Source organism: Electrona antarctica (genome assembly GCF_951216825.1).
Source record: "Electrona antarctica genome assembly, chromosome: 15".
Classification (NCBI taxonomy): domain Eukaryota; kingdom Metazoa; phylum Chordata; class Actinopteri; order Myctophiformes; family Myctophidae; genus Electrona; species Electrona antarctica.
In genome coordinates, this window is record NC_136796.1 from 42,416,747 (window position 1) to 42,444,671 (window position 27,925).

At 43.5% G+C, this 27,925-nt stretch overlaps 1 protein-coding gene across 1 annotated transcript in view; it reads right to left on the minus strand.

Moving 5' to 3' along the window:
* The window catches only part of col22a1 (collagen, type XXII, alpha 1), a 103,087-nt gene that overhangs the window by 64,771 nt on the left and 10,391 nt on the right, over nt 1–27,925 (minus strand). The window contains exons 4-14 of the mRNA XM_079521831.1: nt 22,520–22,600; nt 11,693–11,804; nt 9,952–10,075; nt 8,860–9,135; nt 7,899–7,979; nt 6,626–6,742; nt 6,065–6,109; nt 5,872–5,934; nt 4,811–4,849; nt 273–326; nt 113–166 (exon numbers count right to left, since the gene is read on the minus strand). Of these exons, the coding sequence (XP_079377957.1) occupies nt 113–166; nt 273–326; nt 4,811–4,849; nt 5,872–5,934; nt 6,065–6,109; nt 6,626–6,742; nt 7,899–7,979; nt 8,860–9,135; nt 9,952–10,075; nt 11,693–11,804; nt 22,520–22,600 (1,046 nt within the window). The remainder of the gene's footprint in view (nt 1–112; nt 167–272; nt 327–4,810; nt 4,850–5,871; nt 5,935–6,064; nt 6,110–6,625; nt 6,743–7,898; nt 7,980–8,859; nt 9,136–9,951; nt 10,076–11,692; nt 11,805–22,519; nt 22,601–27,925) is intronic.

The following is a 27,925-nucleotide window of genomic DNA, read 5'->3' on the forward strand; positions in this document are numbered from 1 at the left end:
TGCTAAGTTATTACATATTCTACCACACAGATTGCTTCAAATAAAGATGTATTCATTAAAACAAACTTCTTTAAGACTGAACGTGCTGTGCACGGATGATTTGATGTCTTACGCTCTCTCCTGTGTCCCCTTGCAGCCCGTCAATACCTGGTATACCACCGTTTCCCTGTCAAATACATGACCACAACTATTAGTATCATGGTCATCATCATATACAGATAAAAAAAAACACAACAGTTAGTTCATCATGTCCACTTGGGGTTGTCCACAACCTTCTCGCCTTTCAGTCCGGCGCTGCCTTGCAACCCTCCGCTGCCCGAGACGCCCTGTAGAAGGAAAGATGCGTGCTCGTTAAGACCTGTCGTTAAGGTGATTGATGTCATGCACGTGTAAATGGCGGGAAGGCGATGTCGGGCGATGATGACACGTGCTGTGAGAACGTCTCAGCCAACCTGCGGTTATTATACCTAATACAATTACATGGCAGAATGTGGTTTAAGTTCATCTAATTAGTACCGTCTTCATCACAAATGGCAGCACAAGGAGTATTGACACAATGACATGGGGTTAGAGGTGAATGGACAAATTACAAACATGAGACGACAGACAGTATCGGCATGAGACAGTAAGAGAAAGTTAACCACTTTAACCCTACACGAATATCGTTGCTGTCAGAAAACCTTGTATGTATGTTTTCAACCTTTTTTGGGGGGAGGGGGTGAATGCCCTTCTACAGTGTCGTAAAGCAAAGATAGCAGATCTACAAGCTCAAAACGTATCACGTTTGAGCTTTGTAGATCTGATATTTTGGCTATTTTTGAATTTGAATCCTGAAAAGTAACAGTTTTGGACATTTTCACTGGACACACTGACTTATACTTTGTTGCAGTGTCCCACCTAGGGGTTTACACTTGGCCCCCTCATTTTTCCCCCTTCTCAATAATCCTTGCCAAAAAATAGTTAGATCTACACGCTCACAACATGTCGCACTGCGACACGCTGTGAGCTTGTAGATCGGCTATATTTTTTTGCCAAATGTCAGGGACAGTATAGGGTTGAAGTGGTCAAATTCACACACAAAACGCCTCTTATACACAAAGGCGAAACGCGACACACAAACAAAACATGGAAGTAAGGGTTAGAGAGCCAGACAATGCTGTCGAGACGGCCCACCGAGATCCACGGCGGTCAAACGCAAACGCCTTTCAAACAATGACAACTCAAGGAACAATGCCTTTCTATTGTCTCTGCCTATAACGTCGCACGTTTCGGTTTTTGGTACACTGATGTCATGTCCCGCGCCAAAGGAATCTCTTGGAATGCGAAAATGAGAAAAAGCAAGGAGTCGTGCTTTAATTGCACAGTACCACGATGTCTGTTTCCCCCCCCCACCGCCGCAAGACTTCACCGCGCTTCATAAACCACTTTACAAGTCACCAAATGCGGCCCTCTAATTATTTTAGGGGCTTGTATCATTTTAACGCACGTCATTTCATCTGCGCAGATCAGTAAAAGGTCCCTTATATCCCGCAGCACCCTGTAATGAAAACACTGTCACACAAAATAAAATAAAAATAAGCCTCCGCTAGTATTACACAGGGAAATGCTTGTGCTTGTCTCTTAAAGGAAATAATTAGAGGCGATGAAAGTGAGAGTGGGGGAGTGCACACACACAACTCTACAAACACTCAACTTTATTTTTTTTAAACCACACCACACAGGCTGCTTTTGCACCGGGCCGGTGTTTAATATGTTTAAACATTGACAAAAATAACAGGGTTCTCTGTCCGGGTGGGTGTGTGGGTGGGGGGGTGGATTGAAGGCTCATGCGGGGATATAGAAATAGAAACGGAACAGAGCAACGGGGGATACTCATGTGCAAAATTATGATTTTGCACATGAGGTTTTAAAACTGTTTAAAACCTTCACGTTTTGTAACGCAGCTTGGAGAAGTAAAAATATGCAAACACAGCAGGATGAAATGAGTGTCACTCTTTTGAGTCACTGGCATTTCACTTTTGTTAGTGTGAGAACTTCCTTGAGGAAATAGAAAGCCATGTCTTTTTTAGTCCCCCATCTGCCATGTCAACATGGCAGATGCTCATGCGAGTGTTTGGTGACTTATGTATAAACTTGATTTCAGTGCCACAACGTCATACTTCAACAGTACGACCAAGTACTAGCTTGTAGATCTGCTGTTTTTGCTACTTTTGTGAAATCTAGAAAATCTGGACAATTTTAGACATTTTCTTTTCCTATAGACACACCCCCCAAATTGTGACACCAGGTTAAAAGCGGATAAAGCCAACAAAATGAGCCAGTACTGCACACAGCACATGTACCGTCCACACCGCAACTAATTATTATAACTACGCTATTATTGCATAATCACCCGTATTATTAAGCAATAATAATAGCACAAATTACAGGTGCATTTCTCGCCACTATTTCAAGCTGAGCGGATAAGGTGAAACAGAGGGGGGAGAGAGAATGAGAGAGAGAGAAAAAAGGCTGGTCTCCCAGACCACTTGTGGCCGTCGTTAAGTGTCCTTCTCTTGGACAGCTGCTATGATGCATGCCCAGGATTTAGTCTGAGGGCAGGCCCGCGGGAAGTACTTTACACTAGCAGGGGCTGAACGTGTACCTGGGGGTGCGCGCGCGCAGTGCGCGCCGCAAAAATACGCATGCACGCGCATCATGCACGCGCATTTTCGCACATTTTCACGCGCAAACGTGGCCTTTACTTTCCCTCTCCACACGCAAGTTATATATGAACGAACTGACACAGGCAATTAACCAGGATAAGGTGCCAATACTGTGATACAGCATATTTAAATCTCTTTTTTTTCTCTTTCTCTCCTGTTCGAGGGGGGGCTGTGCCTGGGGGGATGGGGTGCTACAGCCCCCCCAGCACCCCTACTTCCCTCAGCCATGTCTGAGGGGGGAGAAATTATACCGCCAGGCTCCCAGCTGGCACTGCCACGGGAGCACACAGAGTATGTGATTTGAAACAGACTGGGTGGGCGTGAGCGTGGGCATGCATGCTCTCTCTGCTATACACATCCTCTCTGTGGTAAACCTGTCCTGTAATTCTGACAATGACACACTGGAATCTATAAGTATAATCGCCCTCTCCTCGTCGGCCACTCCCCGCACCGAGAGAGGGGAGAGAGAGGGGTACGATATGGAAAATGCAAAGTATGATATCCATTTTCGGCATTTTCTTTTCTTGTATAGTCGCTTTAAGTCTGCAGTGGTGGAAAGTATACTGTACTTTATACTTGAGTGCAATTTTGAGGTACTTTTATAAAATGTCTCCACCACAATTATTTGAAAACGTTAGTTTCGAGTTACTTTGTAGATTCACTATTATTATTATTATCATCACAAAACATACATTAACCAATTAAGCCCTATTTTATAATTAATCAATTTGAAAATGCTCTACAAGCACACCTGTTGCATTGTGAAGATCAGCCTTTTTTGTATAAATAAATTGCATACTTTTCTACAATGAGTATATTCTTATGCCAACATTTTTGTACTCAAGTAAAAATCTGAAAACAGGACTTTTCGAACATTGTGGTACTTTTCTTTTCACCGCTGGTTTTCTCAAACTATTAACGACTCAACATATTTATCCCCTTACACTTGATTTCATTTCATTTCATTGTCTCCATGGGGGAATTGGCCCTCTGCATTTTAATCCATTCGTTAGGAGCAGTGAGCAGCCACAGTGCAGCGCTCAGGGACCTTAACTCCAGATGTAATGCCAGTACCTTGCGGTCAAGGGCACTGGTAGGAGTATATGTATCTGGCATTCATCTCTTTTGGTTTCGGAGGAAACCAGAGCACCCAAAGGAAGACCAACGCAAACAAGAACATGCGAACCCCACACAGAAAGGACCCCCCTGGCAGGGTTCGAACACGGGACCTTCCTATGCATTTAGACCTATTTGATCCTTATTTGATGTGAGCACGCACTTGGGGATTAAGGGCTCCATTTTCGTCACCGCTAAACCCCTTATCCCTAAACTTCTTTGCCTTTTCTTACTATTTTCAAAACATTTTTGAATAGTTAAAATGGCCAGTCTACAAGTTCACAACGTGTCAATGTAGATTGGCTAGTTGAACTATTCAAAAATGTTTTTCAAAATAGTAAAAAAAAAGGCAAAGAAGTTTAGGGATATGGGGTTTAGCGGTGACGAAAATGGAGCCCTAAGTGCCTTGCTTCAGGGACACCTCGACACATTGCCGGGGGCCGGGAATCGAACCTGGGGGGCCATCTCTACCCATTCGGTTATGGCCGCTTACTGTGTGAGGCAACAGTAGTGCTATATGGTCAAGAGGTGCACGCACATCCACACATTTCAACGGGTGCAGGATCAAAAAAGGATAACTGAGAAAGAAAAGAAGAGATCCGCACACCGTGAGTATACCTGACGAAGGCCCCTGAGGCCGAAACGTATTGTTTTCCGCTCTGTTGGCATTTCATTATTTTGGGAACAGTAGTGCTAACCACTTCTAAGCCAGTTATAAGCAAGGAAATACCTCGATCTGCCTGTACAAGCAACACGCGGCATCGTTCGCGAAACACAATTTATGACAAAAATGATGACATGATGTCCCAAAATAAGGATGCCAGGTTGAAACTAAGTGTTTTCCAACTGAGGGTCTCTGTTAAATGTATATTGTAAATGTACATGCAGACACAAAAAAAGACAGAAAAGGTATTTGGGTTAAGCTCATGCACTTTCAGGAGGAGAGCGGGGAGAGTGCTTTTGCCCCGGCCGGCGAAAGGCTTCCTTACCTTCTCGCCTCTGTCACCTTTGACAGAGATGACTTTGCCCTGCAAATAATCAATCGACAAGGATCAATTATTATCGAGGCGCGATTAAGAAGCAGGGGTGGATTGTATAGAGGAAATACATGCATGCACTCTGACATGACTGAAAAGTACACATAATGTACTGTACATTATAATATAACTTTACAGATGTATATATTAATATAATATGACCTTTTCCAAAATAATATCAAAAATCTACAGCTTTTCATAATAATCTAGCATGCATTAAAGGAGCACTAAACCTATTTCCAACTCTACCGTTTCTTCTCAAAATTGGTCCTCACTAATGCTCATTATGTGTAATATGTGATGGTATAATTTCTGTCTACACGCTCTCTGCATGTCAGACGTGGGCTGTTCAGAAACCTGCCTGGCCTCTCCTCTATCAGCGTTCTAAATGTCTAGGAATACAAAGGCTGTAGTTTCCATTAACTTGGAATCCCATCCGATGATGTCATTGCTACAGACAGCCCACCTGTGAGAAGCAAAGCGAGTGGACAGAAATGGTGAGGAAGTATATAGCCTTGGGAACCAACGGTTCCCACGTGGCCCATATTGTAGGTCCTCTGGAGCCTTTCTGCTGTTTCCGTATAGTATGCGACAGCTTGATACAGCTTGACATGATACTAGTATGTGTCACAGGGACTTCAACCACAATACAACCCTTGATACTATGAGTGCCAAGCAGGGAGGCATTGGGTACCGTTTTTTATAGTCTTTGGTATGAACTCCGACCTCCCAGTCTCAGGGTGGACACTCTAACGGTTAGAGTGTAGTTAGAGTCTAACTACAAGGCCACTGAGTCGGTCAGAGACAGAAATGGTGCCGTCTTATACTGAGCAATAGCGAAGTCCAATTGAACATAAGGTTGAAAATGCGTAACGATCTGTAGCTACATATATTAATGTGAAATCCCAGGACTATTTAACGACAAGCTGGATTATACATAAGCAGCTATAGCTAATTTCTTCAGGATAAAATATATAACTGTCCCGCTACAATAAATAAGCACTTTTCCATACAACTTCTCCTTTTAGTCCTCTGGGGCCTGCAGCTCCGGTGGTGCCCTTAATGCCAGTGTCGCCCTAAAGAAAGGGTATAGGCACGTCACACAATGCAAAGGCATGGCAAAAGACTCCAAAAAAACAAAAAAAAACAGCTGTTATTACAGAAAGAAATGTCACACAATATTACTTAAAAGGAGCGGTAGATGACCTTTTCACCCTTAGGACCTGCAACGCCAGGTATGCCGGGCTCTCCCTGTATAGGAAAATGGAAATAAGAACATCTTTGGAAAGGCCGTGAAATGAAACATTTTCCACTGATCTGCACACAAGGCTTATACAGTTGGAGGCCATCGATATTGTCCTTTTCTTTTTGCTGAGGTTTGCGTGATCTGCGCAAAAGGACAGTTAACCCATTTTGGGCGGGAACCCCTTTTGGTGTTTTAAACATTGTTATAATTTAGCTATTGAAAAATAGCAGATCTACAAGCTCATAGCGCGCCACCGAGTAGGTCTGCTATTTTTGAAAAATCGTGAAAATATTTATTTATTTATAGGATTTAGAAGGATTTCTTAAAATTTTGAGGTCAGGCCATAAATGGGTCAAATGATAAGGGACAATATCGGTGGCACCCAACTGTATATGCCGCGTCGATTACGATCCAAAATATCAAGACGATATCTATAGTCTCATATAGATATCAACATAATTGTGGCGAAGGATAGCCGATGGAAGTGAGTCGTGAACAGAAGAGGTACAACAGAACGTCACCTCCTCTCCGGCGGGACAGGAGCAGTTGATTTCGGGGCCTTTCTGTTGCTCCAGCGCTGTAGGCGTCGGCGTGGGGATCTCCAACGGGGGCGCCTCCGTCACCACTTTCTTGGGGCACTGCAGAAACGGCCAAAATATAGAACATGATGTCAACTTTGCATGCCATGCCATGGTGACCGTGCTGTATAGTCACACCAACCGCGGACCGTTTCAGATTATGCCACATGGAAAGTTAATGGAAAGTGGCTCCGCAGCCACAAGGCCACTGGCTGGAGGTTTCCTAAATAGCATCTTCGTTCCACCCGTACAATCAGGCATAGTATGAACAGGCTTAAAGTTAAAGGAGTATTTCACCCAAAACAAAACAATAATTTGTATCAATTACACACCACATGAAGCCTTGAATTTCATGGATATTTATTTTTTGTCACATATACCTATAAGCCAATAATATATGATCAGGTCAATACGAGACTAGGGGCAGTATTATGCATGCCTTAAGAACCAGGTCTTATGACTTAACTTAAGACCTGGAGGAGTGGTCAATGCTGTTTGGCCACTCAGAATAGCCAAATGGCATTGATCACGCCTCCAGGTCTTAAGTTAAGTAATAAGACCTGGTACTTAAGACACGCATAATACTGCCCTATCACTCACTCGCCAGTCATCAAATTATTGGCTCAGGAATGCGACAAATTCAAGGCTTCATGGGGTGTGTAATTGAGAGAAAATAAGTAATTTGTTGGGTGATTAGCCTACTAAAAATACTAGCCTACTAAAAATACATAGGCTTGGGAAAGTGCTAATAACCTACCCACCACGCACGCACGCACGCACGCACGCACGCACGCACGCACGCACGCACGCACGCACAAACTATTTTGTGCCATAGAAGATGACAAAAAGTTTCAAAAATATTCCAAATGTTTTTATTTGAAAAAATAGCAGATCTACGCATCGCGGCCCATCTTTAACCGCTATTTTCAAATAGCCGATATAGGGCAAAGCATGCATGGTAAGTTTATCTGTATATCACATTTCAACAACACGGCAATCCAATGTGTTTTTGCAGAAAAGGGTTAAAGTGGTAAAACTGACTTTGATAATACCATATTAACTCATTTTGCTGGGGACATTTTGCTGAATGTCCCTCAAGGACCCCTGTGGGTCACTTTGAGAACCAACGGCACTAAGCACAGTGATGTGTTGGGAATACGTGACGAACATGATAGCACTGTGACTTGATAAAGATGATCCCACGGGTCAAACTCACCGGTCCCGTGGGCAGATCACAGCAGGTCTCCAGCTCTGCATGCTTGGAATCGCAATAGATCATCATCCTCTGCAGGTCAAACTGGAGGAGCAGAGGAGAGAGAGCACACTCAACCGCATGAACTGATCAAACATACCAGGATCACCTTGGACTTTATGCGGAGAGGACATCTCACCATGAGCTGAACATGGAGTACCCTGTAGTAATGAGACTCTTTGCTGGAAGTGTACTTCCATTTCATCATGACACAGAACGTACTTCCATTTGATCATGGCACTGCCTTTCCCCATTTGCTACACTTTGCTACACACGACCGAAGCCAGACTTTTGTGGTTTGACTACAATCCCACATTACAATCCACATTACTCAGCCACCGATTTACTGATGTTTTGACCAATACTTTTTTCAAAAAGTGCTAAATTAATTCTAATAATTTAATTTTAGTTTTAATTAAAAAAATCACACCCGTGTGAACTGAGTGGTGCAAGGTCTTATATAGCCTGATCAGCTGTGGTCTGACGTAATGTCAGTGACCATAGTAACCATGCTCATTTTTTTGGTACGAACACGGGTACACGGGTACAAAGCCAGTTGTTGGAGTGGTTTACACCACTCAAAAACTAGAAAATAAAGAAAATAGCCAATATGCAAGCTCACAACGCAACACATTGCGATGCGATGGGTTGTCAGCTTGTAGACTGTCTATATTTGACAATTTTAAATATTTTCTTAAATAACAAATGTCACCAATAATGTTGTGCCTAGAATGGTAAAAAGCGGTTAAAACATGGGCTGCATATAATTGCTCATACCGAAGTTATATAATTATGTATTGTTATTGGTCTGGCCGATAGACCGTTTCAGTCTGTACTAGAAGACGACACTCTAACACCGTTTGGTGAATTTTGCTACACTTTTCACATTTTGCTTTGACATTTTTACTGTTTTTTTAAGACTCACGTCAATCGGTACGCTGTCGTACAACCTCTTCCCAATGACTGTCTTCCCCTGGATGTCGATGTCCTCCCTGTCCTCGATGGGCAGGGTCTGGATGAGCTTGCAGTCCAGAAACAGGGAGACGGCCTTGGAGTCCACGCTGAGGCCGATCTTGTGCCAGTTGCGGTCAAAGAGGTTGTCCACCTCCGGGTTCTTGAACACGGCTCTCACGGCGTCCTTGGTCAGCCCTACGGCGTTGTACTCCACCGCCTTGTTCTCGCCGTCCAGGCGGATTGACACCTGGCGTGACACACAGGCACAGAATGGGGAAAAAGACGGAAGCAAAGATTTGAGTTAAAATGTTCGCTGTGAAATAATATATTCAAAGATTTGTGCCACATTTTCACGATTTTTCAAAAATAGCAGACCTACAAGCTCATAGCGCGGCACTTGGTGCCGCTTAAAACACCAAAAGGGGTTCCCGCCCAAAATGGGTTAAAAGCTTAAAATGACTTTTCTGTCCCCCATGCGAGTGCTAAAACTTCTATTGTTGCTCTATAATGTAAAGTCTATTTAGTAAGAAGATATATTGCATTTTGAACTTCATGCAGAACCACTTGTTAAGCAGTAGTGGTCCTACCCCCCCCCCCCCCAACATATACATTTCTCAATGGAAGAGAAGGTATAGACTGCAATTGTGTTAATTACAGGTCATATTTTATTGACATATTAACACAACATGTTAATAAAGCATTAACTTATAAAACATTGTATGAATTGAACATGTATTCCACTTGACCTGTCCTGTATCTATTTAGGGTAAATAGATAATGGTGAGAATAAATAATGAGATTATGAAAATCATAACATAATTTAACATCTTTTTCAGCACAACATCAAGGTGCTACTATATAAGGCCCTATACTGCAAGTTCAGTGTGGACTAATTGTAGCCTGGCTAATAAGCCAGACGCGAATCAGCCGTTGGCAAAAAGATATTGCCTGCCGGCGGATTACGTGTGATATTAGTCTGGCTATTTAGCCAGGCTAGACTAATTGGCCAAAATTGTATACAAAAGGTTGAATGTATTCCCGTTATTTGCTGTATACTACTCACCTGTGGGATTCCATATTTGTCAAAGACCTGCCACAGGTACCAGTCTTCACGCCGGGACGTTTTTCTGAATTTAAACGTCGTCACAAAGGAGTATTCATCTGGCAGTCCCTGAGGAAACACATCTCTGTGGAATGAAAGAAATATCCATGTCATTGATGTATCTTCATCACTAATTAGTGAGGTTCGTCCATTTTGCTTTGGCATGACGTGGCCAAATGACAACACAACACGACACGACACGACACGACACGACACAACACAACACAACACAACACAACACAACACAACACAACGTACGGTATAAAAAACACAACATAACAAGACAACCATGGAGATTGGTCAGGCGCCAACTTTGGACTCTTTCAAGTCAGCACTGAAGAGACACTTGTTCACTCAGGCTTTTTTGGCACCTTTGTGTATTTTTGTTAATGTAAAGTGTCCTTGAGTTCTTGAAAGGCACTATATAAATTCACGGTATTATTACTATTATTATTATTACTATTATTATAATTGGCTGCCTATAGTGTAGCGGTTAGAGCATATGCCTTTCATGTGGAAGGTTGTGGGTTTGAACCCTGCCTAGGGTCGACGTCATGCAGTTGCAATGAATTCCAAATGCCAAATCAAATGGGTTCAGATAAGTCTCTGGAGGAGTGTCTGAAGTATATATATATATTACAACTGTTATGACCCTGGGTGATAGGTGTAGTTCCTTGTGTTTTGTCTTTCTTGTGCATGTCTCTCCCCTTAATTGGTGTGTGGTTCAGTAGTGAATAGTGATGAGTAGTGATTGACTACCAGCTGGTGTGAGTGCTGTGAGTGCCAGGCTGTGGACTATGAAGCTGGTTGACCATGCAGCCTCCAACCACACCAGGAGGTAGGATATTTGTGTTTGTTGCATTAGGGGTGGTTGTCCCTTCTTTTTCTCTTACTAGTTTGTCAATATTCTGTATGGGTGCGATGAAATCTTGTACTTTTACTTTACAATAATGGGTAAACAGATTTGCAGTTTAGGGCCCACCAAATAGGCTACATGTCATGTTGGGGGTCCTTGCCATGAAAAAGTGAACCACTGGAACAGACTCAAGATGCAAGTGAACTGGGCTAGCTGTACTGATAGCTAGCGCTAGCCTCTTCAATTCAGTCTGTACAACAGTCTCCACAAGTGGTAAATTGCCTAAGGTATAATATAGGCCTGGTAAGTACACCTTAAGGGTGTACTTTTGGACTAAATTACGGTTTAAAACGGTGAACATTACATCTTTCCAAATTACAAAAGCCATGTATGTTAGCTTGGCTTGGTAGCTTTAATGTTGGGGAGGCCTATAGTTTAGTGTATTTGTTTTGTTGCGGTCTTAGGCCTCACTCAGACCTTTGCAGCATTGCTGCATGCTTGTTGTATGAATGCTGTGAGTGTCATGGCCGGCCCAATGCATTTCCAATGGAAGTCACATGGTTTGAGGACTACATTTTGGACTACAAGCTGTTGTATGGCTTTCGGCTGTGTTTCGACTGCGCCCCTCCCCCTCATACAACACAAGTGTTGTGTCAGACCATGTGACTCCCATTGGAAATGCATTGGGGCAAGCTGTGTCACACCCTTTGTATACAGCAAGCATACAGCAATCTGTTGTAAAGGTCTGAGTGAGGCCCTAGGCTGTAGCATTAGAATGCCTTGTGCGATCATATTCTGCCAGGATTAAGTGATTAGATTGCGTGGAAATCTAATCTGGTCACTTACTCCGTTTGCTGTACAATGGGCATGGTCCCCAGACGAACATACGCGCTTTGTCCTTCGTCAACTCTGGTCCCCAAAATGTCTCTTACGTTGAAGAATTCCATCAGGTCAAACCCTGCAGTGAACACAAACATCCATAATTGCTGTTGTGCCGTTAACAAACAAGGACACATAAACAGACAGTTGTTTTTGCACACTTAAGTGGGGGTTAGGGTTAGGGTTATCGCATTGACTTGGATTCATTCATAAATTGATCCTATAGTGTCCCTATTCTTCATGGTCTTGGGTTAACATTCAATGAAAGTAGCAGATCTACAAGTATCACACCCAATGGAAATGTTTATCTGTACAGTAGCCAGAAAGCATTACTGTATGTTTCTCTGTAAAATATATTTATTTAAGTGGTAAATGGTGTATTTATATAGCACCTTTATCCAAGGCGCTTTACATAGTTTGTGTATTACATTCACACATTCACACACACATTCATACACCGATGGCGGAGGAAACCAAGGCACCAACCTGCTCATCGGGAGCAATTAGGGCGTTTAGCGTCTTGCTCAGGGACACTTAATTCGACTATAACTCTGGGTGAGCCCGTGATTGAACTGAACTGGTAAAGTTCTGGTTCCCAAAGCGCCCGCTAGCTCGACCCCTGAGCCACTGCCGAGTCCCGACCCCCGTCTAACTGTGTGCTGCAATGACACCAGGAAGTTGAGTTGTGTGGAGTGGAGTGGAGTTGAGTTGAGTTGTGGTTGTGTCAAACACCACGGTGCTGCCAGAGCTGAACTGGGTCAAACGAACGCTACCACACCCTGCAGCAGCCTGCTGTATTTGTGGCTTCTTGGGCGAAGCTTAAACTCACACTATTACTGAATGGAAACCAGCCGGTTCGCTTAATGGTTCTTCAGATGTGCTGCCAGAAGATACAGCTATACCACTGTACAATTATGTCACTGGTAACACACTGTGTGTGTGTGTGTGTGTGTGTGTGTGTGTGTGTGTGTGTGTGCCCGAGCACGTGTGAGAGCGCATGTGTGCACATGCCGGTGTCCAAAAAGATTGTCACGAAACTCTCTGAACTTTAATGTCGGGTGTGGACTCTATAAACATGTGGGATTAAAAAGGCGAACATCCCCACGTTGTGGTGGAATTAACCACTTGAACCCCACATGGTTGACCGGAGTCCCTCAGGGCTCTATATTCTAGTGTCTTTTCTGTTGTTGTTTGTGGGCAATTAAGGTTTTTGCGGAAAATTATGATGATTAATGATGATTCGAACACAAAGGAGGAAGCTGGAGGCATTTCTAGGCCTTTATCTCGTACATCCACATCGCCACCTGCAGGTTAAAATATGAATGCTTCATAAAGACTCTTAGATAGACGATGTTGAAGTCAGCTTTAGCCGCTCCGCGGTAGCTGCTTTTGGGGAGGAGGAAGTGGACTTCTACCGAGCAATCTTCGTTCCTATACTCTCACCTTTGGTCATGAAGTGTGGGTCATGATGACCGAAATAATAAGGTCGCAAATACAAGCGGCCGAAATGAGTTTTCTCCGGCGGGTCATGGCTGGCATCTCCCTTAGAGACGCTGCTCCTTCGCCTGGAAAGGAGCCAGCTTAGGTGGTTCGGGCAAAATACTTTTGTACTTTTACTCATGTTCCATTCTTCCACCACTGTCCACGCACACAACATTTTTTTGGTTTTCATTTCTATATATTATTTCCGCAGCAGCAATACTGATGGTATAGACTCTATACCTATAATATACTATAGAGACTGCTTAAAAAAAATAATAATAATAAAATAAAACTTTACCCACGGTATCTCTAAATCATTGTCGGGGTCTTGTCGGGGAACAGTCATTAAGTTTGTTCAACAGATGTGTTTATACATTACTGTCATCGGAGAAGAAAAATTACACTGAAATATTCTTGTAATGAAGAACCAAATGGACCTCAGAGGTAGGGTATGCGTGTGCGTGCCGTGCATGCAGCACCGCTCAGTTCAGACGGGTCTGATTTTTATCCGGACAAGTCAATGGGAAATGTACTTGTCCAAAAAAGGACAAGTGCCTCAAAAAGTGAATGTCAAGCCCTGAGTACCGTCCATCCATGCGCTACAGCGAGCATTTGATTTACAGTGGCCCCCGCCCCCCAAACCACAGCCTGCTGTATATTTAGGAAAGGACACGCCTTTGTTTAAGAAACACACCGGTAGCCATGGCGATGAGGATGATGATGATGATGCTGGCATCAGGATGAAGGCTGCACGGTGCTTCTGTTGTGCTGTGTGTTGTTGTGTTGCGGATATCATTATTAACCACTTAAGTTAAAGGGGAATTTATTTTTAACATTGAACAATGTCATTAATATACCTTAGTTGTTGTGTGGGGGGAGAAAATAAGTCCACTGAGGACGTCTAGAACTTGAGGTTAAGTGATCAGTGACATCACGAAGGTGTACTCCATAGACGCCTCTTGCCGCTCTGGGGTGTCTGTATCTCAACGGAAGGCAAGATGGAGGCAATGGGAGGCGATGCGTGATTGCATTGGCAAGCTTTCCTGAGATTCCTTGCGAAGCATAGCGGAAGCAAAACGGAAGAACGGAAAGGGAAGCTCCTGCACCCACACGGCAGATTGCTGCGTCGGCCAGATTCCCGGGAAAAGCTTGCCCCCCCAGCGGCATTCTGCCGCGTGGGTGGAGCTTCATTTCCATCCACCAGCTGTCGGCAGACAGCTTCTTTTGGCCGCGCATGGAAGCTTAGGTGTGCCCAGAGTGGTACACCGCAGTAATGGCTGCACCCAGGGCACCCCTCTGTGGATTCCTAGTCTATATTAATGACATAGTTCAATGTTGAAAATGAGTGGTATATCCCCCTTTAAACCAAAATAGCAGTGCGGCGGCCATTTTGTGGTGTTACGCATCGAAACGCCCATCCTTTTTTCCCGTTTGTAGAGATTTCTGAAAATGTGTATATAAATTATTGTAAGCCTGGAACCAAGCCATCCATTCCAGGCTCCTGCATGGTGAATACCTACATTATATCTTCGCTGAAAATAACTACATCTACAAGCTCACAGCGCGTCCCAGAGGGACACGTTGGTGCTGTGAGCTTGTCACCTTTTTTTTCAGCATGAGCTTGTTTCTTTGAGATCGGGCGGAACATGTACATATATTGACCTTAAAGTGTCCACTGCTACATTCCTTCCTGCTAAACCACTCTGAAACACTGCACACATGTCCTGCTATCTTTTCCATATGTAAAGCTCAGGATTCAAACTTGTGTCTCCCGTGTGGAAAGCTAACAATTTAACCCTTGTGCATGGCCGAGGGAGATGTTAGGCTTTTTTTCTCATCAGGCAGCCTCCCCTACCCCCCACCGGGAAACCTGACCTGAGTTCTGGCCCGGCCCGGCCCGGCTCGGTTGTGATTGGATTTCACTGCCCCCGAAAGTTGTGGGTCACCAAATCTGGGCCCCACCAAACCGGGCCCAGTATATCTAGCGGTGGAAATGCAGGTTCCACTCAGATTCCAGACTAATACCTGATATTAGTCTAGCCATGCCAGGTTAAATCTGCTACAGACTTTCTGCCTCTCTCTCTCTCTCTCTCTCTCTCTCTCTCATTCTGCTCACTTATGGTCTTATTGGCTTCTCAACCTACTGTGTTACCTCAGGTTCTGTTGTCCCCTGCTGTGTGTTGTGACCTTTCCTGCATGTTATCCCTATAGGATAGTGATCACTGATTTATTTATGATGATCATTATCATCATAAATATAATATTTTTTAAATCATATTATTTTTGCCAGCCTAGCTGCTCCCTTGGACTCGCGGTTGCTTGTTTGGTACTTAATTCCTTTGAGTTTGAACTACTGTCCCTGCCCTTATACTCGTCTGGATAGTGTGCTGCTTTTGCACTTTAAAGCCTCATGGTTCAGACCAAATTTTGGTTTGTGATGAGACGAAACCGTTTTAACCCATTTTGGGCGGGAACCCCTTTTGGTGTTTTCAGCATTATATGTTATACTTATTAGCTATTGGAAATTTTTGAAAAATCGTGCAAATGTGGCGTCAATTGATAAAATAAATTGTACTCACAATAACTGAAAGTACCTTTTGAGTGGTGCAAACCACTCCAACAACCAGCTTTGTCTGTACCCGTGTATGTACCCGTGTACCTGTACGTGGTACCTGTACGTGGCCCCACGCACAGGTGAGCATGGTTGCTATGGTTAGTGTGTGACGTCACTGCACCACTCAGTTCACACGGGTGTGATTTTTTTATTATAAATAAATTATATAAACAAGTAATAGTTGCATAAAGTGCATACATGAGAAGGCTCCGGCGCGTGCTGTAGGCCTATAGCTACTTTCCATCCATCTGTAGTTACAGTAGTATTGTCAACAGTGCAAACTGCAGGGGTCACGGTGGCACAGTTGGTAGTGCTGTCGCCTCACAGCTAGAAGGTCCTGCGTTCGATTCCCACTGGGGACGCTGTGGGCGCTGGCGGGGTGTTCTCTCCTCCGCGTCATCAGTGCCCATACCCGAGGCGGGGTTGGCGAAAGGGCCTTTCTGTGTGAAGTTTGCATGTCCTCCCCGTGTCCTCTAGGCTAGGTACCCTCACATGTTCTCCCCGTGTCCCCTAGGGTAGGTACCCTCACATGTTCTCCCCGTGTCCCCTAGGGTAGGTACCCTCACATGTCCTCCCCATGTCCTCTAGGCTAGGTACCCTCACATGTTCTCCCCGTGTCCCCTAGGGTAGGTACCCTCACATGTTCTCCCCGTGTCCCCTAGGGTAGGTACCCTCACATGTCCTCCCCATGTCCTCTAGGCTAGGTACCCTCACATGTTCTCCCCGTGTCCCCTAGGGTAGGTACCCTCACATGTTCTCCCCGTGTCCCCTAGGGTAGGTACCCTCACAAAAAACATGCAGTAATCCTGGTCTCTAAACTACCTCCCCCTGGCCAGCCGGGGTGCCTGATGGAGGTGATAGGAACTGGTCGGAATAACATGTTCTTTCCACGCGCTACGTCCTGCCGGGGAATCTCCCCCCTGTCAGGTGAAAAGAAGCAGCTTGGACTCCTCATGCATAGAAGGAAGCATGAGGTCAGTCTGCTGCCCCCCCCCCCCCAGGTTGGCAGAGGAAGTGTAGCGCCCAGGATTACATTAGGTAATTGACACTGGGTGAAAAAAATGGGTTGCAAAAAAATCGTGGGATAAAAACTATATAAAAAAGAAACACCACATGTTGAAGGCGGTAACGTGAGAGTCCTCCACATGCAGGGCTTATTACTGTGGGTGTTTTTGGAAATAGGCCTAAGCCTGGAAACAGGTGGCCCGTCGACGACAAAACATACTGTAGGCTGTATACAGGCAGGCTACCCCTGCATGCCATTAGCAACAGGGTCGAAAATAACAACCGGAAACGATGGCGTCACAACAAACGGAATACGAGAGGACGAAAAGAAATGGCACGGCAACCATCTTATCAGCCGCTAAGTACCATTGAGTCTGCCCGGAGGAGCAGCTGAGCTCTATAGTCCTGCTGTTAACTGATACAGCACTTCTCGGGTCTGACGCGTGACGCGTTATCCCCCCCCCCCCCCCCCCACCCCCTCATCATGATCCTATATAAGCGTGTGGGAGGCAGGGTTGCCAAGTCCGCTTATTATCAAGTGGTGGATTAATGCAGTGGTTCTCAACCTGTATAGGTCGGGACCCCCAGGGGTTCCCCATATCATTTCATCCATATCGTCACTATAAAAAACTGGTCAAACATTGGCCAAATTGTCAAATAATTTAAGAAAGAGGCTAACATATTGTGAAAACAGCCGATCTACAAAGCTCACAACCCCTTGTGTTGTGAGGCGATTGTGAGCTTGTAGATTGGCTATTCTCGCAATATTGTTCTGTGGAACTGGGGTCCCCAGTTCAAATATGATTATTTTTGGGGGGTCGATCATGGCCTGAAAAAAAAAAGGCTAAACTATCAGCAAAATATTAATATTGAAACAATGGCTGCGGAAGAAGTGGTATAGAACTGGGCTTGCTGTCTAATGTTGTTTAAACCAGTGGTTCTCAAACATTTTCCTGTCAAATTGACAATGCATTTGTGTGTGTGTGCGTGTGTGTGCACACGCAACCTATAGTCGCTTCTTTTGGGCTTGTTTTTTTGTATAGACCTGTCTGCTTGTCTCTCTCACAACCTGGCAACAGTGGGCGGGAGGAGGGCTGCATGGGTCGAAGTCCCCATGCCAGCTGTGTCTTTATAAGCCCTGTGTTCCCTTCTGTCACCATGCAAAATATGCTCTCTCTCTCTCTCTCTCTCACCCCCCCCCCCCCCCCCCACCCCCCCCCACCCCAACGCTGTGTCTGTGGCTGTTTGCGACAATCTGAAAGCACAGACCTGTAATTTCGCTCCTGGCGAGGGATAATGTATAATCAACCAGAAAAAAAAAAGTTATTTTGGAACGACCAAAAACGACCAAAGGGGCGATCTGTGGGAAAATCCAGATGAGTTCACTGACTGGGAAAAAGGCAAAATAAGCGTATATACACGGTGCATTCTTTTGATGGGGACAGCTGGCAGCATGTGTGTACCCTCATGATGCAGATCGGCCTGCTAAGCAGCTAAGATATGGCTGCAGCCACCAACTCACTGTGGGGACAGAGCTCTCTAACATCTATCCCAGAATTAGGGATGTCCCGATACACTTTTGTTGTTGTTAGCCGATACCGATACCGAATACCGATAACAGAGAATAATATTTATAATAATACAAAAAGAAAAAAACACTATTCCCGACCGGGAATAGTGTTTATAGCTATCTAGCTATATAGACATATGTGTTGTGTTTATAGCAGACTCCTCACTCAAACGTGCACTTGCGGTTTGGGCAACTCCAAAGCAAACTCCACATGCCCCAACATTTTATTTACCTTGCCATAGTGTCAACCCCTTACCCCTGTGTCGGATCTGTGGTTAGACTGGCATATTTGCCGATACCGATATGAACCGATACGACCAAATAGGGGCCGATCCGATACTTTACCGATACAGTATCGGGATATCTCTATCCAGAATCCTATAACAGCACACCCGGGACACCCTAGGGGGTCCTCAGAGTTACTAAAAGGGGGCCAAATTGTAGTGTGATAGGCTATAGCCCCCCCCACAAAAGAAAAGAAGAAAAAAGAGAAAATACAATAATATAAGTGTTTAATACCAGGGTGTCAAGTGATTGCATCACAATCATTTTAACCATATATGTTTTGGCTGTTCAAAAATAACAGATCTACAAGATCATAGTGTGCTACTTCGTGCTGCGCTATACAGTATGAGCTTGTACTGTAGATCTGCTATTTTTTGAAAAATCATGAAACTTTGTGCAAATCTCTGTCTGTCTCTCTCTCTCTCTCTCTCTCTCTCTCTCTCTCTCTCTCTCTCTCTCTCTCTCTCTCTCTCTCCAGTATCTATCTATATTACATACAGTACACCCAAATCTTTGCTTCTGTGGGTCTATTGGGTCTAACCCTAACTACGCCTTTCTTGCAACCCCTGCCTGCCCTCTACACCCCCCAATACAAATTTGCCGCTACAATAACCTTAATAATAGAGAAAATACATCATAAATAAATACTGAAACCAGATATAATGGGCCTATTAAGGAAAGTTTATGCATGTACTATGTGTATTGTGTACTATGTAAACTCTTAATTTCGATTTTCCAGCCATTATGTTGCAAAAAAGTGGTTTAAAGTTAGTCGTTCTCTTAAGGTTCTCAACCTGGGGGTCGGTAAAAAAAAGAAGAAAAAAAAAGAAAATAATATATAATATATATATACATCTTTTTCTTTTCTTTTTTTATAATCTGGGGGGTCGCAACCCCCAGGTTGAGAACCCCTGCATGGCCTAGACAACCACTAGTGCAGATTATGAGCCTCAATGACCATGGGGCTCTCTCTCTCTCTCTCTCTCTCTCTCTCTCTTGTCAATATCACAAGTCTGCCTCTGCCCACTGGTTTCCTTGGCTGTCAGAATATAATCGTGTCCAATTAGACTTGACATTTCTTTTATAGAAATGTCAGGCCAAAGAGTTGCAGCCTTTCAGAAGCTGGGTTCATAATGACAAGGAATATTTTGTGTCCACTTGCTTCTGACTACAGGGACTAAATCCAAGCTCTCAGCCACAAATTACTGATCTTAACTTTTAAATGCTTGTCTTTGATTTGCCTAATTCAAATATTTTGCGATGGCGAGTGAAGCTCAGACTGAGCCCTCAGAATTAAGAAGGGGTATGATTAGATTTAGTACAACTTGTGGAGACCAAAGAGCCACTTAAAGGATCTCTGTAGGCTATGAATGCTAAACATTAAAAAGGGCAATATATCTCTTATTTAATTTTCTTTATCCCTCAAGCTTTTTCTCTTTTTTTATTGTGAAACTATGTTTGCTGTGAAAAGGGATTTGGATGTTGTGCTGGCTTAGACTAAAGAAACGATGATTTATCTATATTAAAATGTCTTTACTGCGCAATCGACAAAGTTCTCAGGCTGCTTTAAAAACACTGTTGGGTTTTAGTGGTTCATCTTGGCTCATCCTTATTCCGTTAACGGGAGTTAAATCATGACCACGTAATTGGCACTGGGCCCAGAGACGATGTGATATCGTGTCTCGTCAGTGGGAACCGGTTTCTGTCTTCCCTGCACAACAAACACCCGCTTTAGTCCAAATAGCTATATTTTCAAATCAACACTATATGGACTGGTTGTTAACTTTTGACCCAAAGCCATTTCAATCTGTAGCTACAAATTCTGGGGTGTGAAAAAATGTCACCATCAAAACCCAACCCCTAGGTTTCTGGTGTTACACTCAAAACCTTCCCTTTGGCCACCAACATCAATTTAACAATTTGCACATCCTTGTGTCCGTCTGTCTGTCTGTCTGTCTGTCTGTCTGTCTGTCTGTCTGTCTGTCTGTCTGTCTGTCTGTCTGTCTGTCTGTCTGTCTGTCTGTCTGTCTGTCTGTCTGTCTGTCTGTCTGTCTGTCTGTCTGTCTACAACATAGCTATGTAACTGACTCTACTACCCAGATGAAGCAATACGTTGTGAGCATAACGTGCAGTCTAACTTGAAGAGATATACACGCACATTGTAAAACATTATTTTATTTACTGTATTGAGCATTGTCAATTCTATGAAGTCCTATACAGTAGCAGAGGAGTCGTGCACACACACACACACACACACACACACACACGCGCGCGTGTGCGTGTGTGCACACTTCTGCGTGTGCATGCGTGCGTGCGTCTGTTTTCTCTCTTAGCGTGATGAATGTGCGTGGGCGGTACAGACAGGAACCCACATCCCCCATAGACATTCTTATGACAACATTCTACCTATCTGGCTGTGCTACTAAAGATTTCTGAGAAACTCGATCATGAAGACAGTCATGACACGATTACATCTACATCGATCGATCTGCTCATAGTGTGCTGTAGTCCTGATCTCCTGAGTGCATAAATGGACCTTTTTGGGTCTTAAAAAAGGTGGTTGAAAAAGGCTGATTCTACGAATGGCTTCTAAATCAGCGCTTAAAAGATTTTGCATAATTGTTCAAAAATAGCAGATGTACAAGATGAAGTGACGCGCTGTGAGCTTGTACATCTGCTATTTTTGAATAGCTAATGTAAAATGACACGGATGCTTTCCCGGTTTTAATGGGTCAAGAATAAGTAAAAGTTACAATACAAATAATATAAATAATATTATTGTGAGCTTGTAGATCGGCTATTTTAAATCGCAAAGTAGTAACTAAAGTTGTCAAATAATCATAGTGGAGTAAAAAGTACAACATTTGGCTCTGAGATGGAGTAGTAGTATAACGTAATGGAATGTAAATGTACCTCAAAATTACACTGTACTTCCAGTAAGTACAGTGCTTGAGTGAAAGTACTGTAGTCACTTTCCACCTTAACACTCAGGATCATAAACAACAAAACGGCTCGGCCTCGTCCACTGAAAAATGAACATTGAGGCGTGAGCGGCCTTTTGGATGCAAAACTATAGTCCTTTACTTACAATCGTGACATGGTGAAATAAAGTGACGTTTCGGTCTATAGTCTATAGCAGGGGTTCTCAACCCGTGGGTCGCGACCCCTCGGGGGGGTCGCCAAATTATTACATTTTATTTTCACGATTTTTCAAACATAGCAGACCTACAAGCTCGTAGCGCGCCACTCGGTGGCGCGCTATGAGCTTGTAGATCTGCTATTTTTCAATAGCTAAATTATAACAATGCTTAAAACACCAAAAGGGGTGGGGCGGGGGTCCCGAGACATTGCCAAAGCATTTCCGGGGGTCCCCGGCCACAAAGGTTGAGAACCCCTGGTCTATAGTGTCCAAATTTCTCTACCTCTTTAAAGGTTATCCCCATGCATCTATTTATTAGTTTGTGATGTATCGCGCCCCCCCAGGAGGTCCGCAACTTGTTTTACGCAAGTTATTTTGCAGGCCTACACATTTACAGGACTACTCAAGCATTTCTTCTCTCTGGTGGCAGCAATGACACATCTGTTAAACAAACTTAATGAATGCACCTGAGCTTCCTTAAATCATTTGGAGATACCGCGAGTAATGGTTTTCTGAGTGTTCTTTTTTTCCCCTTCCTCCAAAAGAATAATAACCTGTCTACCATCTGTAACTCTGCGCTTCAGTTTGTGTTGCCTCTGAATGCTTGTCCTCAGCATTCGTATCGCTGTTGTTCTGCATGCAGGAAAAGGGGAGGGCTGTGGAAATGTTTCGAGAAATAAGCGGCCATTTTTCACATACCTGGAACCTCTTCAAGACCATAACTCGTACTGTTGGGCTTAAAGCGATCCGGTTGCACCTTCATGTTTGGACACAGCACATCTGAGGGGGGAAAAAAATGAAAATAGTTTAGTAAAACAAGCCCTAAGTGGCAATCCATCTGTCAGGAAATGAACAAGATAAGCTGCAGGATTTTGAATCGTGCTTTCTTAATCACCAGAGCCCCAGCAGCATCCCTAATTCTGGAGAAAACATTCTGCAAACATATCTGATATAAAATCTCACAGCTTGTATCCCTTGACTCCTGCAAAACTGCTCTCAAAGGACACCTACGGACGGCTGCAATTCGAAACTGGCCCCCGTAAAATCTGAATCCCCCCCACCACCCACCCCTTTTCCCCCTCACTGTATATGTTTATTTTCCCTTTTTACCGCCTTTATGATGAATTCCTGTTCTGTTCTTTGGCTATATAGAAGTGTCTATTTGTACGTCTCTAAATGTTTTGATGAATTGAACAAGGTGGACCCTCTTGTAAACAAGTGTAATGTTTTGTTAGGTCGTACACTCACAGTTAACAGTCTTTGTATTGAGTTTGTGCTTGAAATGTACTGTAATTCTGCAAACTGTTAATAAATATTTCAATCAATCAATCAATCAATCAATGTATTTCGGCAGAGATTTGGTGTAGACGGAAAAAAGGGAGGGCCTAATTTAGCCCCCTGGGGGGCTTCCAGCCAGGCAATGAAGTTCAGTATGCTGCTGTATAGGGTTTAAGTGGGCGAACGAACGTGAGGTAGTTAGGCCTATATCTTTATAGCTTTTACATGCCTTTGAAATAAATAACAGTGACTATGTACCGTTTTACAATAAGCAAACAAGCTCTTGAAAATGTTTACAAGCAGTTTGACTGACTGTGTTAGACTATCATCACTGTCAGGGCAGAAACCTTGTATCTCCATATACTTTTTTGTTTTTGATTTCTTCTTAAATTAATGCTTATGTCATCATACAAGCGTGTCACACAAAAGCAGTGAATATAGCCGCTCACGTGTCGCAGTGTGACATGTTGTGAGCTTCTAGATCTGCTATTTTATTGTCATTGTTTTTGAAGGAACAGGACATGTGAGGTTTTCAGCCGACAGCGACACTATGTTTTTGATGGTTTCAGGAAGCAGGTGTCCCACTTGGAGCAGTGTCATGTGATCCGACCCGACCCGACGTGGCCCCCAGGCCCAGACAGACTGAGAGAATGTCCCCTGGGGAGTCGAGGGCACAGACCCCTGGAGGCAACACTTTTAGATGTCCATCACCACACAGCCATAGCTCAAAAGCTTGGCCTGCCCAAGCCATGCTGGTGGTGACAGTGAGAAAGCCAAAACCATGGGATGCCATGTGGGGTGAGTTTATGTTGGCGGCGCCTTTTCTGTCTATTTGTGTCAAGGTGCCACTTTTATTGGCTAAAGACACTTTTGAACAACTGCTTAAGTCTTCGAGAGACTTCAATTGCTATTAAGAACTGACTTGAGTAAAAAGTGCAAAAGTATTGGCATCAAAACAGACTTACAATACCAAATAAAAAGTACAAAAATCTACAGTTTTATGTTAGTTTGTGTAGTTTATGTTGGTGGGTCTATTTGTGTCAAGCTGCCACGTTTATGGCTAAAGACACTTTTGAACAACTGCTTAAGCCTTAGAGGCTTTGATTGAGATTGTTACGCTAGCACTGTGCGGCGCCTATTAACTTCAATTAGAAACAGTCTGTGCAAAGCTTGAGTCCAAGGTTTTTAGGAGGTGATGGCATATCTGTTTAGTTGTGGGCCACAACTAAACAGATATGCCATCACCTCCTAAAAACCTTGGACTCAAGCTTTGCACAGACTGTTTCTGTGGCTTGAACCGGAAAAAACATGACACTTATGCACAGCTAGAGTCCATTAGGTCTGCACTTTCCCTGCACAACTCTTCGGACGAAAAGTAACAGGATCTACAAGCTCAAATCACGTCACAAATGGCACTTTTCACAGAACTTTCACCCCAGTATTGTGACACTATAGGGTTCATGTTGTTAAATAAGTAAATTAAGACGATGGACAAAGTGCAGTACAACCACGTCATTCAGTTCCCCTTCAACCAATGCCTTCTGTGTTTTTGAACGTACAAGAATGATTTGGGTTATTTTAACACGTGCAAGGTGGGATGGGCGATGTCACAGAACCAGTGGTGGGAAAAGTACTCAATTTTCTTTTTACTTAAGTAAAACTATCAATACTGCAATGGATATATATACCAGAATTAAACATTTACTTGAGTAAAAGTACAAAAGTATTGGTATCAAACTGTACTTAAAGTCACAAAATTAGAAAGTAGGCTACTCCTTATACAGAATGTATTTCACAAGTTTTCATTTCACAAATCTTTTGAAAATCCGTCGCAAATCACGACACGGCTGAGCTTGTAGATCAGCTGTTTTCAAATGGCCGAAATGTATGTAGTGGTTAATGTATGTTTTGTAATAATAATAAAAAATCTACAAAGTAACTAGTAACTAAAGTTTTTAAATAAATGTAGTGGAGTAAAAGTACAATATTTGGATCTGAGATGTATAGTGGAGTAGACGTAAAAGTATTGGAAATACTCAAGTAAATTACAGATACCTCAAAATTGTACTTAATAAGTGCAGTACTTAAGTAAATGTACTTTCCACCACTGCGCAGAACCTGAACACAACTGTCGTTACAGTATACATTACATACCGTATACACGTACAGCATACATAGGTATGTTCACATTATTCTCATTCAATGTACGCACAACATTTTGTTGACGGTGTCTATTGTTGAAATCAAATACTCAGACACCCAGAAGTGCTGTAGTGGATCACGTATCTGCCCAAATATGTGCACCCTGTAATTTCCATAAATCACAGGCGTGTAAAATTGTCAAGTTTGAAGTCTTCAACCTTTGCGGTGTCTGTTTTATGGGGAAGATTCTGTTGATATGGCTTGTTTTCCTGTGACACGCAAACGCTACTGCTGTGTCTATTTCTAGAGAATCCAAGCATTTCACTGCAGCCTCAAAGTATCTGTATTCACAGGCTGACTTTGGTGAAGAGATAGAGATGTTGTGTTTTTCTTTTTGTACCGTACCGTAAAATCTCATTGTCTGACCTGATCTGATCTATTGTGATATTTGTTCCTGCCGGTTTCATCTACTTATAACTGAAATTGAAGGTGTGCTTTTTTTCCTTCTTCCTCTGTCTGCGTAAAAAAAACACTTTAAAAGTCTTTTAAAAGAGATAATGGCAGGCTCTCGGGAAGAACACTGTAGGGATTCTTGGTTTGTATTGTTTATAAAGCCAGAGTTTCACCGAAAATTACACTTCCGTGAATGGGTGCGAGTGCGTCACTCCTTTCTTTTTAAAGACGTCGCTTATAGCTGAACACTGAGACGTACATAGCAAAGCATGCAGCATAGCTGAGCAACTCCCTGCTCTTGTGGCCCTAAAGCTATAATTTACGAATGTGCCCTAGAGTTAAAATGGAAGAAACGTAAAGCCATGTTGGATGTGTAGAACAGGTCCAAGCGTCGGTTTCGCTGGGGGAGGATATCGTTGCTGTCAGGCAGATCTCCATACTTGAATATACTGTACTACAGCATCACACAAAAGCTCGAAACGAGGTGTGAAGCGGCGCGTTTTGACCTTACCGATCTGCTACTGTTGCTATTGTTTGAATTTAAATCCTGAAAAAGTAAGTTTTTTGACATAATGAGGTTTCCAGAGACGATATGTTAATGGTCCCTGCTTCAGGTCAGACTGAATTAAATGCATCCATTTCAATGTCAAGTTGATGCAAGCAATTTTTTTTAACTTTAGGCCATCTTTGATTTAGCATGAAGTCAGCATTGGACAATTGCTGCGTCTTTTGTGGCACTGGCTGCATGTGGGAACTGGCCAGATTGCTGGGTTATATAGGGTAAAATATGTCCGTTTAATGACCTAGTTTTGTGATGCTAAGCCAGCTAGCTCTCCATGGCACCGGTAAGCGTAGGACTGAGTAAATAGAGGCCTGTAGTTAAAGAGCTTTTGATTAAAAAGTGAGAGCGTCTAAAACATGGACATGGAGATGGCTGAATGTTAAGAAGACCCACTTGAAACATTAGAGCTGTAATTTTCCAGGGCAAAAATAACCAATGCGTTGCTTGGCAAGCCAGAGTCACACTGACCACTGGTATACTTAGCATTACACTCAAAACATGGTGATCTTAGAGATTACAGAAGGAAAACACTGGATGACCATGAAGCTTTTTTCGTCTTGTCTTGAGATATATTTTTAAGTCGTGGATCAACTTTACACCAGTGGATCTCAAACATTTTCATGTCAAGGACCCTAGAGTTCTTGCATAGAGCCGTGGACCCCCATTTGAAAATATTTTGTGCCAAGGACAGGGAAGATTTGTCACGATCGTTCAAAATAAAGTCCAATAGCTGAAATATATAATAGGGCTCAAGTCTTTAAGAAGGCTCAAGTAGGGCTTAACTGTTCCTCATTTTGCTGCTGGCCGGCCGGGGACCGCCTGGAACACCCTAAGGATACCTAGGGGGTCCCTGGACCCCCACTTTGTCAACACAGCTCCCTAATGTGCAATGGCTTCCTCTACACACCGTGTCACTATAAATAATGAACAGGCTGCTTTTATTGAGCCCTCGGTACTATGATTGGAATGGATCGGAGTCTGTGGTGTCAAGGGGCAAGGTCAGAGGTTAAGGGCTTTCAAATGAATACACAGCACCTCTCCCGGCGGGGCTCAAGTGACACTGTGGTTTATCATTATCTGCTCCTCGTGGAGTTCCACTGGTACAGTACAGTCAGTCAGGTTGTAGTGACAGACTGTTGACTCTGTCAAATTCAAAGGAAAAGAGGGCACCTTTCTTTTTTGACGATGGGTTCTCACATTGGTCGGGTTGTGAAGTCTCTCCCATTTCGTCAGTGGGTTATCAGTCTAGTTGTGAACTCCCTCCCAATTAGTTTTGTGTTTTTTGTGTGTATATACTCTCTCTCTCTCCAGTGGATCAGAGGGTTATCATAGTCGTGCACTCTCTCTTCAGTGGATCAGATCGACGCTTATCAGTCCAGTTGTGAATAATGTGAACTCTCTCCGCACTCATTTTCCCTCCGCCGTGTCAAACGAACATCAGAGCCAGATCAGAGTGCACGTTGACAGCGTGTCACCGCTTATCTATACACTAAACCATGCAATCATGTCGTTTCCTCCTTTCCGCTTTATTTAGTGTTTGTGGCGAGGAGTGGCGAGGCATCCTTTGCTTTTCTGTCCGGCTAATTTTAGTCAGGAATTCGAAACGCTGGAGTGTAGAGCATCTATATCTTCTTCAAGAGAGAGCGTGCGCACACACACACACACACACA